This window comes from Sorex fumeus, unplaced genomic scaffold (assembly GCF_029834395.1).
Source record: "Sorex fumeus unplaced genomic scaffold, SorFum_2.1 ptg000093l, whole genome shotgun sequence".
Lineage (NCBI taxonomy): Eukaryota > Metazoa > Chordata > Mammalia > Eulipotyphla > Soricidae > Sorex > Sorex fumeus.
Window position 1 is genome coordinate 2,168,891 of NW_026606150.1, and position 19,000 is coordinate 2,187,890.

General features: G+C 63.5%; 3 protein-coding genes across 3 annotated transcripts; 1 reads left to right on the forward strand and 2 right to left on the reverse strand.

Annotated features, from left to right (window-relative positions):
* Positions 1 to 71: 71 nt before the first annotated feature.
* Positions 72 to 9,724, reverse strand: EML3 (EMAP like 3). Its single transcript, XM_056132085.1, has 22 exons — positions 9,310 to 9,724; positions 8,593 to 8,743; positions 8,263 to 8,514; positions 8,059 to 8,175; positions 7,082 to 7,149; positions 6,776 to 6,899; positions 6,179 to 6,349; positions 5,961 to 6,030; positions 5,757 to 5,867; positions 5,426 to 5,521; positions 5,025 to 5,180; positions 3,923 to 4,064; positions 3,318 to 3,484; positions 3,107 to 3,232; positions 2,885 to 3,016; positions 2,429 to 2,496; positions 1,921 to 2,009; positions 1,727 to 1,824; positions 1,517 to 1,604; positions 858 to 956; positions 569 to 699; positions 72 to 472 (listed from the first exon to the last, which is right to left on the reverse strand). Exons 1-22 carry the CDS (start codon positions 9,329 to 9,331, stop codon positions 269 to 271), a joined length of 2,682 nt encoding a protein of 893 aa, XP_055988060.1. The 5' UTR covers positions 9,332 to 9,724; the 3' UTR covers positions 72 to 268.
* Positions 9,725 to 9,943: 219 nt separating this feature from the next.
* Positions 9,944 to 11,628, forward strand: ROM1 (retinal outer segment membrane protein 1). The gene is made up of 3 exons (XM_056132089.1): positions 9,944 to 10,738; positions 11,048 to 11,294; positions 11,413 to 11,628. Exons 1-3 carry the CDS (start codon positions 10,149 to 10,151, stop codon positions 11,626 to 11,628), a joined length of 1,053 nt encoding a protein of 350 aa, XP_055988064.1. The 5' UTR covers positions 9,944 to 10,148.
* A 1,088-nt stretch (positions 11,629 to 12,716) lies between these two features.
* Positions 12,717 to 17,755, reverse strand: B3GAT3 (beta-1,3-glucuronyltransferase 3). The gene is made up of 5 exons (XM_056132090.1): positions 17,622 to 17,755; positions 16,506 to 16,680; positions 13,867 to 14,227; positions 13,218 to 13,508; positions 12,717 to 12,854 (listed from the first exon to the last, which is right to left on the reverse strand). Exons 1-5 carry the CDS (start codon positions 17,701 to 17,703, stop codon positions 12,756 to 12,758), a joined length of 1,008 nt encoding a protein of 335 aa, XP_055988065.1. The 5' UTR covers positions 17,704 to 17,755; the 3' UTR covers positions 12,717 to 12,755.
* Positions 17,756 to 19,000: the final 1,245 nt, after the last annotated feature.

Consider the following 19,000-nt stretch of genomic DNA (forward strand, 5'->3'; position numbering starts at 1 on the left):
CCCCTTTGCCCAGCTCCTCGTGCCCCAGGGGGCTCCCCCGCGGGCGCGCCGCACAAAAGCACTGGGAGGCGTCTCTGCTTTGGCTTTATTGCCCCACGGGGCTGGCAGCAGGAGTCAAAGCCCGGGACCCGGCCGCCCGGCTCAGCCCGCGGGTCTGTACAGTGTGTGCTGGGGTGCCCGCCCCCTCCAGGGGAATGCGCGATCAGGAATGTCTCGAAGTCAGGGAAAAGAGTCCGAGGGGCCGGGGCGCCCCGCCGTCGGGCCGCGGTCAGACGTCCAGGGAGGAGGCGGGGGACAGGGACGGGGTTCGAGAGGGCGTGGTGGGCGGCGGCCCCGCGCCGCCGGCGCCCAGCACGCGCCACTGGAAGATGCTGGCGTCCTTGCCGCCCAGCGAGACGAGGTACGAGTCGTCGTGCGTGAAGCGGACGCTGGTCACGTGGCTGCCGTGGCCCCCGTACACGAGGCTCGGTGCCTGGGCGGGAGGCAGAGGGGAGTGGCGGCTCCGCCCCGCCGGGTCCGGCCCGCCCGCCCGGCCCCGGGACATCCCCGGACGCCCCGCGCGGCTCACCTTGGCGCGCGCGCAAGGGTACTGGAAGAGATGCACCTTGCAGAAGTCGTCGGCCACGGCCACCACGCGCTCGTTGTGCGAGCGGCACAGGGAGTTGATGTCGGTGCCATCCGAGCCGTCGGGCCACACGCCTAGCACAGCGGCTGGCCTCAGCCCCGCCTCCTGCCCGCCGCCGCCGCCCACCCCTGGACCCAGGGCCCCGCAGGGCGAGCCCCCAGTGGGCTCCGCCGTGCTCACCCCCACCCCGGCCCCCCGCACTCCCGCGCAGGGGCGCCCCGCCGCGGCTCACCGTACACGTGGAAGCCCAGCACGCAGGTGTAGGTGGCCCATTCCCGGTCGCGGCTGTCATAGCGATTCCGCTGCAGCTTGCAGCCGCTTGCCACATCCCCTGGGGAGAGGGGGCCCACCCACCCGGCGGCGCTCAATCAGAAGATGCCGGAAGGTCAAGTTGGGCAAAACTTCAGGCAGTGGCACAGATCAGAGCAAAGCCAGGGCACACACCCCCGGTTCCCCCCCCCCCCCCAGTTCCTGAAGTCTGAGCAGCTCCCTAAATTACCCACCCACCTGCCTAAGAAGCTTAACCAAGTCCTTTCAGGGACCTTTTCAAGTCCTTATGGTTATATTTAAAAATGTGGATTTGGAGGCAAGAGCAATAGTGCAGGGCATAGTATACTTGCCTTGCCCACAGCCAACCCCGGTTCAATCCCTGGCACCCCTTATGGTCCTCCCAAACCCGCAGGGAGTGATCCTTGAGTGCAAAGACAGGGCCCTCCCCTTACCCCCCTGCAATTACACAATGTCCTCCTATGTGTATAATTCTAACGCCAGTGCAGTCCCTTCTCGTAAAGGCTCCTTCAGCCTCCTCCCACCTGGAAACATCCCCCCCATACACATAAGCAAAGCCCATCCCAGTGACCCTCTCCTCTGCCCTTCCCCAGGGCCACTCACAGTAAAGGATCTCATAGTCCCCGGAATTGGACATGATGTAGTTCCCATCCTTGGACCAGTCAAGGTGAGTGATGAAGCTGGAGTGACCCTGGGGGAAAGGGCCAAGAGACTTAAAAGAATGGGCCATCTCTTCCCACCAGGTACCGCTCCCCGCCCCCAGGCACTTGCCCTGCTCTGCTTAAGCCACACACACCCGCCCAACTTCCTCACCACACAGCGGCCAAAGCGGCTGGACTTGGCCCCATCGCTGGAAACACTATAGATGTAGATCATGTTGTCGTGAGAACCGATGGCCAGGTACAACCCATCTGCAAGGACAGCCGCTCAGACAGGGAAGAGCCAAGGATCGGACTGGGCCCAAAGGCAGGGGGAGGGGGATGGGAGATGGGGGGGGGGGCTCCCACCTGGGCTGTACCGGACCACTGAAAGCTGCTCATTGCCATCCGTGATGTCGGACACGATCTCTCTGGTCTCCGTGTCTAACACCAACCACCTGCAGGAAGGTGGGGCCAGGAACAGGTGAGGGACCCTTCCCGGACAGGTGGGGGAAATTGGACCCCCTGAGAGCCACATACATAAAGGCTCTGGCCCAGACAGCTGGGACAGACAGGGGACTGAGGGCAGAGAAAAGTCGGGGGCTTAGGCTGCTGCCAGAAAAATGGGCCAACCACAGGACCCGCTGGAATCTGCAAGCCAACCACTTCCTGGCCTGGTCTCCCCTCTGTCCCTCTCATCCACTGCTTCTCCATCCTCCAGGAGGGAGGGGCCAGCACAGGAGTCCCGCAGAGCCAGCTCTGGGAGACACACCGGAAATTGAAAAGATGACACGGGGCTCTTCCAACCCCCACCCCATGACCGGAAACGCTTTCTACCTGGTGCTTTTGCCCCCGCAGAGCCCGGGTCCCTGCTCACCTCCCTGTGCTCAGTCCTACGGCCACCACGGCCCCACTGGGGTGGAAGTCAGCACAGAGCCCAGTCTCCTGGCAGGCAGGGGAGAAGGAGATTCAGGAAGCTGCCTTTCCAACAAGCCAGACACGGTGTCATCTCCCCGTCCAGCCGCAGACGGCAGGGAGGCTGACAAGGGTGGGGTTCGTGGTGCCCAAGGGGCAGCTGTCCTCCTCAAAGCATCTCGCCCCAGGCCCGGGTCCCCAGGCGGGGCGGGGCTGCTGCCGGATCTGGGGGAAGTGTGGGGCGTGGGCAGCGCTCCGAGGGCACCAGAGAATGAATAGTCTGTTCACCAGCTAGAACAGAGCCGCACAGACTGGCCGCTCCCGGGGCGCAGGAGGAAAGGGGATGGATGTGGGGATGGGTGCTGGCCACAGGAGTGGGGGGTGGGGGCGGCCCTGGACACGCAGACACAGGCTGTACCTTGAGGTCGATGCTCCAGGCCAGCGCGTGGCCCTCCCCATCCCACAGGCAGAGCTGCCGGTCGTGGCCGCAGGTGAGAAAACAGTTTCGGAAGGGGTGTGTGCAGAGTCCCCACAGCTCATCTGTGTGGCCCTGCAGCAGAAGGGGGGGGAGGGTCACCTCTGTCCCTCCCCTCCCGACACTTCTTCCCTGCCTCCTCCCTCAGCCCCCGCAACCCCCTACCTGGATGACGGGGGAAAAGCCCTGGGCCAGGTCCCCCCTGAGTAATGCGTTCTTGGTGGTCCCCACCAGCAGCTCCGAGCCGAGCCCCTCGGCAATGGCACGGACGGCCCCAAAATGTTCAGGAATCTGCAGGGTGGTGGCAGAGATCCGGTCAGGGGGCTGAGTCCTCCTCCCTCTCCTCTCCACCCCTGCCACCTCGCCCAGCCCTCACCTCAGCCTCCTGGAGAGCCACCAACCCGGGCCCTGGCTGGGAGGGTCCCCACTGGACCAGCCGACGGTCCCGCCCGCCACCACTCAGCACCGTCCCGTCCCGCCGGAGACACAGGGCAAAGATGGAACCTTCGTGCGCATGCGCCTGGGCCACGATCCCGTAGGTCTCTGTCGGCAAAGCCCCCAAGTAAGGTCTTGGGGTGCAGGGAAGGGGGAAATGGGGGCAGCTCTGGCTCTCGTGACCGCAACTCCTAGGCACTGAGTGCCCCCTGAAAAGGGTTTCTGATCCTTAGCAATTATTCTCCCCATTGTACAGACGGGATAACCGAGGCTCAAAGAACTGAGGAAACTTGCACCAGGCCAGAAACTAGGGCCACATCTGAGATTTGAGGCCAGGATCTGGCAGATGCCAAAACTCAGCCCCTTCCTGACTGCCTTGCTGCCCCCCTTCCCTTCTAGACTGCCCCCTACCCTCACCCCACCCCATCACAGGGCCCCAGCAGGACCTACAAAGAACCATGGTACAAGGCTGGGCAGTCCTCTCCTACGTTTCCCATAAACCCGCCCAGGGAATGCGACGTCTCCAGGCTAAACCCAGTGGCGTACCTTTGGCCCCCCCTCGGCCTGGAGTCCGGGTGTCTGAAGGGCTCCGTCCCCAGGTGAGAATGTTCCCCTCTGAGTCCCCAGTGAGAATGCTTCCATCCGGGAGGAACACAAAGCAAGGGATAAACTTGGGCTTCTTGTATTTCTAGGGGAGAGGTGGGTCGAGCAGAGGTCAAAGGGAAGGGCAATGGTTCATAGTAGGGGACAAGTTTGGGGGTGAAGGCTCCAAGAGCTGGAGCACAGGCTTCGCATGCAAGAGTCCTTGGATTCATCCCCCAGCTCCAGGGCGTCCCTGAAGCACCACCACAAATGACCCCCGAGGACTGAGCTGGAAATAGCCCCTGAGCACCTCTGGGTATGGTTCACCCCCCCCCCAAAAAAAAAAGGTCACAGAGTTCAATGGAGTGGAGTGCAAGCTTTGCATGCAGGTTTTTTTGTTTTTTTCTTGTTTTTTCTTTGATTTATCTGCTTTTGACAGGCACCACATCCAGTGATGCTCAGGGGTTACTCCTAGCTCCGCACTCAGGAACTGCTCCTGGCAGTGCTTAGGGGACCATATGGGATGCCGGGGATTGAACCCAGATCGGCCATGTGCGAGGCAAACACCCTACCCACTGCACAACTGCTCTGGCCCCAATGCATGCAGGATTTTTGGGGTTTGGTTTTCCCCCTTTTCTTTGTGGTGAGGGGTGGATGGCAGGGGGACAGCAATGCTCAAAGGTTACTCCTGGCTCTGCAGTCAGAAATAACTCGGGGTGCTCGGGGAATCATATGGGATGCTAGGGATCAAACCCAGGTGGGCCACATGCAAGGCAAATGCCCTACTCGCTGCACTATTGCTCTGCCCTGTAACTGCATGCAGGGTTGATCCACCCTAGCACTGGATGGTCTCCTGAGTTCTGCTGCGAATGATCCCCCAAGTACAAGCGGTGATAGTCCCCAAGCACCACTGGATGTGACAACAAAACAAAACAAAAAAAAGGAAAGGAAAGCCAAGGACAGTGGTGAGGGTGTTGCGAGGCAGGTGTAGGTGCCCGTGTCCAAAGACCAAGGCTTCCACCCCCCGCCCGGCCTCTCCATCACCCCGTACCCACCCACACCTCACCCCAAAGACACCCTGTTTCCGGGTGAGAATCCCATTCCCGGGAACCCCCGCGCCACAGCTCCAGTTCCAGAAGTGCACATGGGACTTCCCACTGGTGACGATGCAGCTGCTGTCCCGAGGGTTGAAGCCAACGGCCAGGACTGAGTCGTTTGTGCTCTGCAGCGGGAAAGGAGAGTGAGTCCTCCGCCTGCCTCCAGGCGCCCTGGTGCGACCCGAGTCTCTGGCTGCAGGAGTCAGGAAGCCTCAAACAACATTTCCGGACCCCAGGACCCAAGATCACGAGTCCCGGTCACCCCCACAGCCCCCGTAGTGCACACCCGGCCCCGGATGCCCAGCCAGGAGGGGAGTCGACGGGAGTGACGCTGTCCCCAATGTACTCTCCGCAGCCTCAGGACCCTCACCTTGATCTCGGCCAGCTTCGTGCCCCGGCCACAGTCCCACACGGACAGCATGTGCTCGTTGGAGTCATCCACCACGCAGAGAAAAGCACCCTGATCCTGCGGGCGGGGGACACAGCGAGGGGCTAAGCGAGCCCGGGCCCTCGGGGGGCTGGTGATCATTCGGTCAGGGACAGAGAGGACAGGCCAAGTGGACCTGTGTCTTTTCCTCAGGAGTCCGGCAGGAAAGAGTTCCAGAAAGGAGCACCCGGGAGAATCCCCTGATGGAGATGCAAGGAGGGGGGGGCCCCCGCCCCCAGCAAGGAGGGGGTCACGGGTGCCTCCAAGTTCTCACCACGACCGAGAAGGCCAAGGCCCCCACGCCCCGCTCGAAGGCGCCCAGCCCAATCTCCTGCAGCTTCAGCAGCGTCTCAGAATCCCACACGTGGACCACGGGCTGCAGGGGCTTGGAGGAGGAGGAGGAGAAGCATCGGGATGGAGGAACGCTGGATGACCAGTGTGTCCTCTCTGCCCGGGGCTGGGCCTGGATGGGCCTTACCTTCCCATCCTTGTCCACTCCAGCCGTCTGTCCCGAGGCTACTCGAACACCATCGGGGTGAACAGCCAGACTAAGAAGAAGGAGCCACTCTCGAGAAGGATGCTACACATCCATCCCACCACTCAGGCCGCCACCTCCCGGGGGGGGGGGCACACAAAGTGAAGGGGGAAGGGGGTTGGGGGGAACCCACCGCCCTCTGCAGGTGCTGCCCCCCTCACCAGCGAACACAGTCCGTGTGGCCCCGATAGTGTCTCTGGCCCCCGCCTCCAGGACCCCCGGGGCCTCCCCCGGGCCGGTACAGCACCACTACGCAGGCGATGAAGTAGACCACCTCCCCCGAGCGCAGCACGAAGAGATTGGAACGGGAGTCGCGCCCCCGGTAGCCATAACTGGAGTGGGGGGGTCGGGTCAAGGAAAGGGCGAGGCAGGCAGAGGGTCACATGGGGAAGCGGGGGGGGGGGGGGGGCGGAGGAGGAGGAGGGGCAGGGAGAGGAGGGGCTCCCTGTCCCTGCGCCCCAGGAGCGGACCAATGGGTAAGTCTCCCTGTCCCGGGGCTGGAGTGATAGCAAAGCGGGTAGGGTGTTTGCCTTGCACGTGGCCAACCCGGGTTCGATTCCCAGCCTCCCATATGGTCCTCCGAGCACCGCCAGGAGTGATTCCTGAGTGCAGAGCCAGGAGTAGCCCCTGAGCATCGCCGGGTGTGACCCAGAAAGGAAAAAAAAAGAAGACTCCCTGTCCCTGCACACCCAGGAGCGGACCATCAGGGAGAGGGGTGATGGGTGGGTAAGACGAGGGCACCCGCGGGGGTTGGATACACCCAGTCCAAGCTGAGGGTCTCCGGTGGGAGGCCACTGGGCAGCTCCTCAAGGCTGCGGATGCCAGACGGGATATACATGGTGATGGGGCGGCCGCGTAGGAACATCTTCACAGAGATGCCTTCTGCGGAGAAAAGGGGGGGACGTCAGCCCCCACTCCGCAGCCTCCCCTCGAAGAAGCCAGACCAGCGACTACCCACCAGGCTCCCCAGCTCTCCCCAAACCGCAACTGGGACTCTGGCTCCCTTCTGACTCCTCCGCGCCCCCCCACCCCATCCCCATTGGTCCCCATCCTTGTCTACATACCTAAGTTGTAATTGCTCCTCCGAGACCCAGGACCCCCGGGGCTGGAGATGGGGTCTTTCCCCCCACGGCTGTCAGGAAGAGAGAAGGAAAAAAATGCACAGGGGTTAGGGGGGGGCGGGGGTCAGGGGGGCTGGCGGTTAAGCCCTGTGACCATACTGAGGTAACAAGAAAGGTTACCCCAGAGACCTGGGCCAACCCTGAGGCTTCTAGTTTGCACGGTGAGGTCCAGGGGGACTTGCCTCTCCATCCATTTAAGAGATGAGAAGACTGAGGCCGAAGGGACCAAAGTCACAGTCCCAGGTCAGAAAGCGCGTAAGAGCGAGCACAGGTGAAGAGCAAAGAGCGGAACTTCCTCTCCAGATCACCAGGCCGGGGACTCTGCCTTTGCACCACTTAGGTAAAAGGTACACTAGCCCTGCCCTGCAAAGCCCGGCGAAGCAAGCAAGGGGGCCCGGGACCCTCAAGAGGAAAGGCATAGGTGGGCTGCAGGTCACGCTGTCACAGAAAACCTCTGTGCAGAGTCTCACGGAGAGGCGGGAAGGGCGCTGACCGGCTGGCCCCTCAGCTCCCCAGACTCTCTGGGTGGGATGGAGAATGGAAACTCTGAAGCCAGCCACCCTGGAAGGGCAGGGGAGCACCCGGACTCTTGGAAGACACGCTGTGATGCAGAGACAGGGACATGGCAATGGGGACAAGCTGCACAGGAGTCCTGGCTCCCGCTGTGCGCCCCAAGTGCAGTGACTTGCCCTCTCTGAGCCTGCTGCCTCACCTGGCCAATGCACCGCCTGAGACCTCCTAACCCCACAGGGGTGTGGTAGGCATTGAGTGAGCTGGAGGAGCTCACCGACTAGGTGGACACACACAGTCTTCATTCTCCCTGTTGGGCAATGCGGTCCTTCCCTCCCCCCCAGGGGAGTGAGGTGAGGGACAGGGCAGGTGTGTGTGTGTGGGAGGGGGGAGAAGGGGGCCCTGCACACCTCTCAGTGCTCCCGGACCTCAGCAGCAGGTTAGCCGAGGAAGCCGCCTTCCGGGAGAGTTTCTGGCGGGGCCGCTCTGAGGGAGTCGAGGACGAAGAGGAGGAGTTTTTCCAGGGCCTGGGGGAGCACAGGGGGTGGGAGAGGGTCCTGGAACCCTGAGCCCCCACTCCCAGCCCTTCCCACCTCTGGCCCCGGGACACTCACGCATCAGCCCGCTGCGGGGGCTGTGCCAGCCGCAGGGTCCCGGGGGGTCCCGGGGAGCCGGTGCCGCTGCTGCTGCTGCCCCCTCCTTCGGACTGGGCCCCACTGGGCTCTTCGCCGCCCCCCTGGGGGCCGGGGGGCCCGTTGCTCAGGCCAGGGGGACCCGGGGCCGGCTCGGAGTCCGGCTCCGTCTGGGTGCCTCGGCTCACCAGGGAGGGCGTGCGCGGCGCGGGCAGCCCTGGGGGTGCCGCGGGGCTGCTGGAGAGATGGAGAATCACCGGCCGGCCCCGGAGCGCCCGGGAAGGAAGCGGAAGAGGGGTGTGACCGGCCTACCTGGGGGCGCCCTGCGGGGAGAAGAGGGGCGCCTGCAGCCGCAGCTGGCGCAGAGCCTCTGCCAGGGCGGCCTTCACCAGCTCCATCTCCTCCTCCTGCACGCGCAGCCGTCGGCTCAGGGACTGCAGCGCCTCGGTGGCCGGGGCCTCACCTGGGCACGGGCGGGAAGCGGGCGCGGTGTCCACACCCACCCGAAAAGGCAGTGCATGTCCCGCGGAACCGGCCGCCCCTGCAGGGGCCGGGTGTGTGTGTGCGGGGGGTGGGGTGGGGGAGTCGGTGAAGGGGGGGGGCACCCCAGGGTGCTGCCTGGCCTCCGCTGCCTGCCAGGATCGTGGGAACCCCAAAGGAGGCGGCGGCGAGCGAGGAGCCCCAGCACAAGGCTGAGAGTGACAGGCCGTCGGACGGGGCGCCCGGGTTCCAGGGAGGCTCGGAAGGGGAAAGAAAAAGGGGGAAAAAAGGGAAAAAAAGTAGCTCCGTGGCGCCAGGCGCAGAGGCCCGGAATAACACCGGGGCTGGGAACTGCCGGGGGTCGCGTGGCGGCGTGGGGGCGTCCGGAATGACAGCCGCAGGCCGCCGGGAACTAAGGGGGGAGGCGACGTGGGCGGCAGCAGCGGGGGATGCTCGGCGCGCCCGGGCCCGCGGAGCGCGCGGGGACACGTCCAGGCGGCCGTCGGGCGCTCGGGGAAGGGGCAGCCGCCCGCCCCGTCCCGTACTCACCGGGCCCCCCGGCCCCGTCCATCCGGCCCGCGGCTTGCTCGGAGGCGTCTAAGCCGCGGGGGCCATGGCCCGGGAGAGGGGAAGGGGAAGCACCCCGGGGTGAGCGCGAGCGCGCGCGCGCGCTGGGGGCCCGGTCGCCCCCGGGGGGCGCTGTCGGGCGCGGGGACGGGGCCCGGAGGGGGCGCTGTGCTGGGGCCGCCGCCGATTCTCCCGGGGCCCGCCGGGGCCGCCGACTCTCCCGGGGCCGCGCTGGGCTCCCGGGAGCGGGGGTGGCGGGACCGTCCGGGGCCCCAGCGCCGCTGCACAAACAGGCGCCGGACGCGGAGCCGCCAGGAAGCGCGGGAGGGGGGGGCGGGCCGAGGGGGGGGCCGGGCTGCCTGGTAACCCCTCCCTGTCCGGGACCCGACGCTCGGCCGGGGCGGGGCCGCCGCTGACCCCCCGCCCCACCCCGGGCCCCTCCCGGGCCCTCCGCGGTTCCCACCCCGGGGTGCCCCGGAACGTCCCCAGGGAGCGGGCGAGCCGGGCTCCCCGCGCCCCAACCCCCCCGACCCCTCGGAGCAAAGCCCAGCGGCCCGCCCCGCAGCCGCCGCCGCCGCCGCCACTGCCGCGAGGGGACCGGGGCGGGGTCAGCACCTGGGCCCGCGGCCCGGGGGCGGCGCTTTCCCGGAGGGGCCAGGCCGAGGCCGCGCGCGCTCCGAGCTGGCTAAGCCTGGGGGTGGGAGAATGCCCGGGGTATTGGGGTCACGGTGGCATTAGCCCAGCGCAAGCCGGGTCGGGCTGACTCAGCGCGCGGCCGCGGCCCTGTGGGCACTGCCCGCCCGTGGGGGCAGAGATGGGAGATGGCGCGGGTGCTGGCCCTGGTGCTGCCCGTCCAGCGCCGCATCCGTCTGGCGCAGGGCCTCTGGCTCCTCTCCTGGGTGTTGGCGCTGGCCGGAGGCCTCACCGTCCTCTGCAGCGGGCACCTCCTGGTCCAGATCTGTCACCTTGGCTCTTTCTTGGCTCCCACCTGCCCCTTCCATGCCCTGCCAAAGGTGGCCCTGGCAGCTGGGGCAGCGGCTCTGGCCACGGGGTTGGCGGTAGCAGGAGCCAGCCGGGCCAGCCTGGACGCTGCTCGGTACCCTCCCTGGAGAGGGGTCCTGGGCCCATTGCTGGTGGCCGCCGCGGCGGGTGGTGGGGGTCTCTTGTTGGTCAGCTTGGCGCTAGCCCTGGCTCTGCCAGCGAGTCTGGACTCGGGGCTGGAGGAGGGCCTGGGCGCCGCCTTGGCACACTACAAGGACACAGAGGTGCTCGGGCACTGCCACGCCAAACGGCTCCTGGATGAGCTGCAGCTGCAAAACCAGTGTTGCGGGCGTCACGGGTACAAGGACTGGTTTGGGGTCCAGTGGGTCAGCAGCCGATACCTGGATCCCAATGACCCGGACGTGGTTGAGTGAGTGATTGGTTCCTTCGCCCCCTCGGCTTCCTCCCCCGAGCCCCCTCCTCGCCCCCCCCCCCATGGCAGCAGAAGGCGCCTGCAGGCTTTGAGGCCGGTGACCCTCTGTCCTTTCCTAGCGGTGACCCCAGCGGTCACCACACACACTGCTCTGGACAGGCCCTTGTTTCCTCTCTTGGAGAGCGGAGGTAATTGGAGCCGCCCGTCAGCCGAGGTCCTAGATGTCATCCCAGCCCCGGCCCCCGCAGCCTCTGGCCCTGGGCTCCCAGCTCCAGACCTCACACCTCTGCCTCTCTCCCACTGCAGCCGGATCCTGAGTAACGTGGACGGCCTGTACCTCACGGACGGGGTCCCCTTCTCCTGCTGCAACCCCCACTCACCGCGGCCTTGCCTGCAAAGCCGGCTCTCAGACCCCCAGGCCCACCCCCTCTTTGACAAGGAACCGCTCAGCCTAAACCTCTGGGTCCACGGATGCCACGGGGTACTGCTGGGGCGTCTGCAGGGGCTGGCGAGCACACTGGGCAGCGTGCTGGCCGCCACCTGCCTGCTGCACGTGAGTCAGCACGACACCCGAGGCCTCCCTCCATGGGGGCCCCCCACCGCTTGGATTCGGGGGGTCTTTGGGACTGCCCCCACCCTGACCGCCTTTCTTTTGCTTTTCCCTGCCACAGGTTCTGGTGCTCCTGGGCCTGCGGTACCTGCAGACAGCCCTGGAGGGGCTGGGAGGCGTCATCGATGGAGAAGGGGAGACCCAGGGCTACCTCTTCTCGGGGGGCCTGAGAGACACGCTGAAGGCCGCGTGGGTGCACGCCGGGGGTGACCGCAGGCCCGCCCCTGAAGACACCCCCGCAGAAGAGCCTCCTGAAGAGGGTTCACCCGAAGAATAGCCGGGACTGGAGCGACAGCGTGGCAGGGACGCCACTTGGCTCACACAGGGCCGACCCAGGTTCGGTGCCCGAGCCCCTCCAGGACTGATCCCTGAGTGCAGAGCCGCAAGCAAGGCCTGAGCCCCGCAGGGTGTGGCCCCAAACCAAACCAACAACCCCCCCCAAAAAAAACAACAATCTGAGGTCTGGCAGGAGGAAGGCGGGGACGGAGCTGGGAACCTCACCACTTTGGGTTTAGTTTGGGGGGCCATGCCCAGAGGTGCTGAGGGCCACTGGGGTCTGTCACGTGCACGCGCTGAACCCACCGAGACTCCGCTGGCCTTGCCTCACAACTTTTTTTTTTTCTACTTTTTGGGTCACACCCAGCGATGCTCAGGGGTTCCTCCTGGCTCTGCACTCAGGAATTACTCCTGGCGGTGCGCGAGGGACCATACGGGATGCTGGGAATCGAACCCGAGTCGACCGCGTGCAAAGCAAATACCCTCCCCGCTGTACTATCGCTCCAGCCCGGCCTCACAATTTCTTCCTGAGGCCCCAAGGGGCATCAGGATTCAAGGGGTTAAGGCAAGGGTGAGCTCCTTGGTCTGGATGCGGCTTCCCCGGAGGCAGCAACACAATAAAGCTTCTGGACTGAGGCCACTGATCTTCCCTCCGAGGGAGGCAGGAGTGGGGGACGCTGCGGTCTGGACCCCGAAGCTCTGGTCCTCACAGTGCAACAGCAGAGGGCGCATGGGTGGAGACTGTTTATTCACGGTGGGGGGCAGCATGCTCAGGTGGGGAGGGTCCAGCCCAGTTCCTCCAGCCCCCCAGTGCATGCCCAGCCCCAATAAGTTACCCAGTAACCCAGCTGCCCGCCCTGAGTCTGTCCATCCTCCTGTGCGCCCCGAGCGGGGCTCAATACTCAATGGGGCCGCTTGTCCCCAGCCTGTGGGCAGCGGTCACAGGGCTGGCGGTGGCGGCAGGGGAGGGGCGGGTCGCTCCCGGGGATAGAAGGGCCCTTGGGGCCCGGCCTGGCGCTAAGGGGGTCACGGCGGGGACTCAGAATACCACCTTCCCCGCACCGGGCCAGGCGCTGGGTCCCAAGCGGGCTGCGCCCGAGGAAGTTGTGGTGGTGGGTGGCGCCGCGGTCACACCTCAATGTCAGGGTCTGACCCTCGGCCCTGCCGCTGGAGCTGCTCCTCCTGCTTCAACTTGGGCTTCTCCGTCCGCGTGTGCCACACCAGAACCTGTCCCGGAGGGGATTTGGTGAGAGTCCAGCCCACCACGGCCAGGCCCCTGAGCACCACCCCCAACACCACCACACCCGCCCCCCATGGCAGATCCGCAGCTCTGCCATCAAAGCCAGAAGGGGACCCCTAGGTGACCCCTTCTCCCCTCTGCCACCCGGAAGCTGGCACCACCTTCCTTCCGGCCACACCCGAGTCAAGTCAGCAAGGCTAAAACCAAGCTGGGGGACAGTCCTCCAGGTCCAAACTCCCAAACTGCCATCCCTGCACCCTCCACCTCCCCAGGGCCTCCATCCACCCCGGAGCCAACTTCCTGTGCCCACCCCCAGCCAAATTCCCGTGCCCCCCCTTTCCCGTAGTTACCCGAGAGCAGTTGGCAGCCCGGGGTTCCAGGTCTTTGGGGTCCACGAGATGGCTCAGGAGACTGCTCTCTAGGTGGCCCCGGGGCACCGCGGCATCAAACTGGGCATTGGGCTTGGCCAAGAGCAGGGGCAGAGCAACGGCAAAGCCCGCCATGTCCACCGGGAAGGGCCTGGTGGGCTCCCAAGCCGTGTGGAAGCCCACCACGCGGCCGTCCTGCACCCGGGGGCCCTCGAACCGCAGGCCGCCCACCAGTCCCACGGGCCACACGGAGACGCCGCGGGTCCAGCGCATCTAAGAGATGGGGAGAAAAGGAGAAGAGGGTGGGCTCAGGGGAAAGGGGCCACGGAAGGGCACCCCCGGCCCGGCCCGCTCCCTTCAGCCAGCAGCCTGAGCAGAACACCAGCGACCAAGGCTACAGGGGTGCTGCACCCCATCCCCATCTCGCCGCCAGCCTCACCCCCTCAGGGGCTGGAGCAATAGCACAGCAGGTAGGGTGTTTGCCTTGCATGCAGCCTACCCGGGTTCGATTCCCAGCATCCCATAGGGCCCCCCGAGCACCGCCAGGAGTAATTCCTGAGTGCATAAACCAGGAGGAACCCCTGTGCATCGCCGGCTGTGACCCACAAAGAAAAAACAAAAACAGCCTTACCTCCTCAAAGAGCTCCCGGCTGTACGTGTTGTCATCATCTGCGAAGTACACCACCCCTGGGGTCCCCGGCGGCGGGGGGGCCTTCTCTCCCCCCACGGCGCCCCCTCCACTCCGGAGCCAGTCCAGGGCCCGGTTCCGCTGCTCCACCCCACGGGGCCTCAGCCAGCCGGGCTCCCCTTCCCGGAGTCGCTGGGCATTGGGGGTGAGGACAGCCAGGTGCGTGAAGAGGAGGCCAGAGGCCGCCAGCAGCCCCGAGACCAGCGGCGTGGGGCCCTCGGCGTCCTCCACCAGCAGCCAGTGCAGCCGGGGTACCAGGCTCAGGGTCTGTGACAGTCGCACCAGCTCTGCCTTCTGCACCAGCCTGCAGGGGAGAGAGGCAGGAGGAGGGGCGTGGCATTTCTAGCATCTTCCATGACCTTTCCCAGACAACACCCCGGCTCCCTCTGTCTGCCCAGGCTGACTCACCTGCCCTGTTCCCGTCAGTCATGGGCCTCCCCACCTCGGACCCCAGGGCTCTTTGGGATCAGCTGGAATTGGGCCATTCATTCCAGGAGGGGTGTTGGCGCCCCTCCCCCCACCCCCCTCCCTACACTCCCTCCCCCCCAGGTGGTGAAGGGTGAAACCAATACGAGGCACAGCCCTATTACAGACCAAAGATTAAATAAGCTACTGACTTCCCAAGCATACCGGTAAGACCAGCCTCTTTTCTTCCTCGGGTTTCCAGCCAGAGGAACTTTTTTTGATTTTTTTTTTTTTTGGCAGGGGGAGCAAGGAAGGTCACACCCAGCTATATTCAGGGCTCATTCCTAGCAGGGCTCAGGGGCCCATGTGCAGTGCCCAGGATGAAAGCGCAGATTGGCTGAGAGCAAAGCCAGTGCTCTAACCCCTGTGCTCTGCCGCCTGGACCCAGAGGAATTTACAGGAGCCCCTTGGCGCCTGCCCTTTGCTTCTCGTTTGGGTTTTTGCTTCGGAGTCACACCTCTTGGTGCTCAGGGGTTACTCTTGGCTCTCAGCTGGGGGGTGGCACAGAGGTACCATTGTTGGGATTGATCCTGAGTCTCCTGCATGCAAAGCATGTGGCCTCTCTACAAGGAAGAAAGACTTGGGGAATTTGACCAGGAAGTGAACGTGGAAGGTGTGGTCCCAACCTTTCCTCCTTCCTCCTTCAGCTAGGCCTGCTACAGCGCACGTATGTGTCTGTGCGAGTGTGTGTGTGTGTGTGTGTGTGTCTATGTGTGTATGTATGTATATATGTGTATGTGCGTATATGCGTATGTGTGTGTGTGTGTGTGTGTGTGTGTGTGTGTGTGTGCAGAGGGTCTCAGGTTGTCTGTGCCTTGGTGAGGAGAGGCCCTTTTGGCTACAGATCCAAAACCAACTTCAATTGATTTGTATTAATAATAGTGTGACACCCTAGTTTGAAAAATTAAAGCAGGGGCCAGAGCAATAGCAGAGTGGGTAGAGTATCTGCCTCGCACGCAGTGGGCTGGGGTTCAATCCCCAACGCCCCATATGGGCTCCCCGGTGCCCCTAGCACAGTCAGGAGTGATCCCTGACAGTAGAGCCGGGAGTAAGCCCTGAGGACAGCCAGGTGTGTCCCCCACAAAAAAGTAAAGCCACTACAGTTGGGAGAGCGTTTGCCTTGCACAGGGCCAACCTGGGTTCAATCCCCGGCATCCCATATGGTACCCCAAGCACCACCAGGAGTAATTCCTAAGTGCAGAGCCAGGAGCAACCCCTGAGCATCACTGGGTGTGACCCAAAAAAGCCAAAAAAAAAAAAAAAAAACGCTAAAACACACACAGGCCAGAGAGATAGCTCAAAGGGCCAAGTGCACGCAGGAGCAGGAGGCCCAGATTTTTTTTTCTTTTTGGGTCACATCTGGTGATGCACAGGGGTTACTCCTGGCTCTGCACTCAGGAGTCACCCCTGGCAGGACTCAGGGGACCATATGGGATGCTGGGAATCGAACCCGGGTCGACCCTGTGCAAGGCAAACGCCCTACCCGCTGTGCTATTGCTCCAGCCCCCAGGAGGCCCAGATTGAATCCTGGATTTTATGACATGAATCCCCAAGCACCACCAGGAGTAACCCCAAGAAACAAGCTGAGGACCCCAAGTTGTGTCTCAAAATCAGCAATAAAAAAAGCATAGGCCTTAGAGACAGTACAGGAGTTAGGTAGGGGTCTTGCCTTGCATTCCAACCCCAATTTGAGTCCCTGGCACCACATATAGTCCCCATTCAAACACTGAGACAGGAGTAGCCCCTGAGCACCACCAGGTAAGGCTTCAAAACAACGCAGTTAGGTCAGTGGCACTGCCACATTAATTTTAGACCCTGCCACGGGGGACCGAGTCCTTCTGTACATTATCGGGGATTCTCAAACTTTCTGAGTAGCGGCTTTCTAAGGACAGAGCATGAACTCGAAGCTCAAAAGCTCTTTGAAATTGATTATTCTACCTTAACTTTTGGCAGTTTTATAGGACACCCCCGATGACTTTCCTAGAAAACACCCATTTCCCCGCCTGTCTTTGAGCAAAGACGTGGTTGGTTTTCCTTCTGGCAGACTCTGGGACAGAACCTCCCCCAATCCCTCGCCATCACCCCCAGCCTGGTGTTGGGTGCTTGGGTGCCGGTACCTGGAGTAGGTGGGGGTAATGACATAGATAGTAGGCAGGGCCTCGGGCTCAGGGGGCTGGGCAGGGGCAGGGGGTGGACGGCGGAGGTCAGCTTCCAGCTGGGAAATCTTCAGATCCTTCTGCCGCAGCTGTTCAGCCGCTGCCCGCAAGGGAGGGAGGCAGTCACATGGCTGGCCTGGTCCCAGGAAGCAGGGATGGGGACAGAGAACGAGAGCCTGTTCAGCATCCCACAGGGCGCGCACCTTCTCCATCGCCCGCGTCATGCAGGAGTGGCACAGCCTCTACCTCGCTGGCCCACCGGCTGCCCTGGCCCCTCTGAACACAGCCCTCGGGTTCCAGTTTTCCATCAGGACCCTGAGCTGAGGATCAGCCTCCATCCTTTTCTAGCTACTGGTCCTAATGGTGCCTTCCGGAGCTTTGAAGAACAAGTCCATCTCCTAAAACGGGACAGTCTTTCAGACCTCTGAGGACCCCACAAGGCCCACTCCAGCTCTCTGAGCCTGCTTGGGGGGGGGGGGGGGCCAAGGGCAGGGTTCTCCACCGCTAGGTAACCAAAGACTCATTGAAGCTCTCATTGCAACACGGGATAAACGTTTATTGATCGCTCCTCCTGGGAGGCATTGCCTTAGGAGCCCGGGGGGGTTACACAGGGGTCAAAACGGATGTGGAACGCCTTCAAAAACGGAAATTTTGTTCCCTGGAGGAGGCAGCGGGCACCAGGCAAAGAAGTAACAGATGCATAATAACATCATAACGGTTTGTGGTGAGGGTCAGGAAGGAGACCAGCGGGCCAGAGGTTAAAGTAGGGGCCCCCCGGGGAAGAACAGTGGCCAGCGCCGGTGGTCAGGGCGGGCGGCCGGGGACGTCTGGGCTGAGACCTGCAGGGTGCGAGGAAGCAGCGGGCAGGGAGGCGCGGGGAGGGCAAAGCAGCGCGGGGAAGGGGCGCCAGAGAGCAACGCACGGCGGGTGTTTTTTTTTATTTTCGCCCCGCGATCTGAATTGAAGCCATTCCGGCCCGCGCGGAGCAAGCGGGAGAGGGAAGAGGAGGGCAGGGGCGGGGGGGCGCGGACGGAGCGGGTGTCCCGCCGCGCCCCCGCCCCGCCCCGCCCCGCTCACCGAGCTGCACCAGCGCGTAGAGGAGGCCGGCGATGGACACCAGGAAGTAGGCGAGAAACACGTTCTTCAGCTTCAGCTTCATGGCCGCGCCGCGGCCCGCGCCCCGCCAGGCGGGCTCCGCCGGGCACTCGGGGGCTCGGCCCCGCCCGCCGGCCCGCCACGCCCCGCCCCTGCAGCGGCCCCGCCCCGGGAGGCGGCCGCCCGGGCCCACTTCCGGGGAGGGCGCCGGCGCGCCGCCCGCTTCCGGTGCCGGGCCGCGGCCTGGGAACCGCGGGCGCGGTCGGCGTCACTTCCGGTGTGCGCGGAGTGGGTGGGGCGGCGGCCAGGGGACCGTGTGCGGCGCTGTCCGGAGCCCTGGCGGAAGCACGTGGGCACAAGCTGCCACCGTCCCTTGGGGCTTGGGACCGAATGAGAACTGCCGGCCTACCGGGTTTTTTGGGGTTTTTTCGTTTTTTGGCTTTTGGGGTCACACTCGGTGGTGATCAGGAATTACTCCAGGCGGTGCTCGCGGGCACCCCGTATGGGATGCTGGAGTTGAACCCCAGCCGATCGCGTTGAAGACAAACACCGTCCTCGCTGTGCAATCGCTCTGACCCCAGACCTGCTGGTTTTTATCTTCATTCATTCATTCGTCCAGGCCAAAAAATACTTGTTACACGAATGAACGCTTGGGCTTACCATGTAGTCCTAGGCTCTGGTAGCCTTCATAGAATTCCTTCGAAGAGACATTACCCCATTTTATAGGTACGAAGTTAGTTGACAAAGATTCTGTCATAAAAAGTGCAATTTCTCCCACCTGGACGTACAGGCCCAGGAATGAGAGAGGGGGCTGGGGCGCTCAGGAAGAGGCTTGCCTCCCACAGGGATTCTTCCCAATTGATGAGAAATATTCTCTGCTCAGCTTCTTGGTGTTGCTGTGAATGGACCCGAGGGGTCTCAAACAGGTGCAGCAGGTGCTCTGACCCTAAGCTACCACTTCCCTGGCAGTTCCGGAGACTTCTACCTCCTCACAGGAATAAGCATCTTGAACAACTCTTCTCTGGAGGCAGGTACCAGGCAAAGTAGTAACAGATTACTACATTAAAAAATAATAATAAATAAATACACACACACTACATACCTATTCCAAGACTTTGGTAATCAAGGCTGGAGCGATAGCACAGTGGGTAGGGCATTTACCTTGTAAGAGGCTGACCCGGGTTCCATTCCCAGCATCCCATATGGTCCCCCAAGCACCGCCAGGAGTAATTCCTGAGTGCACAGCCAGGATGTACACCCTGTGCATTGCTGGGTGTGACCCAGAAAAAAAAAAAGACTGGTAATCAGTGTTTCCAGCGTTTTTTTTTTTTTTTGGAGGGGGGAGGTGTTGGGCCACACCT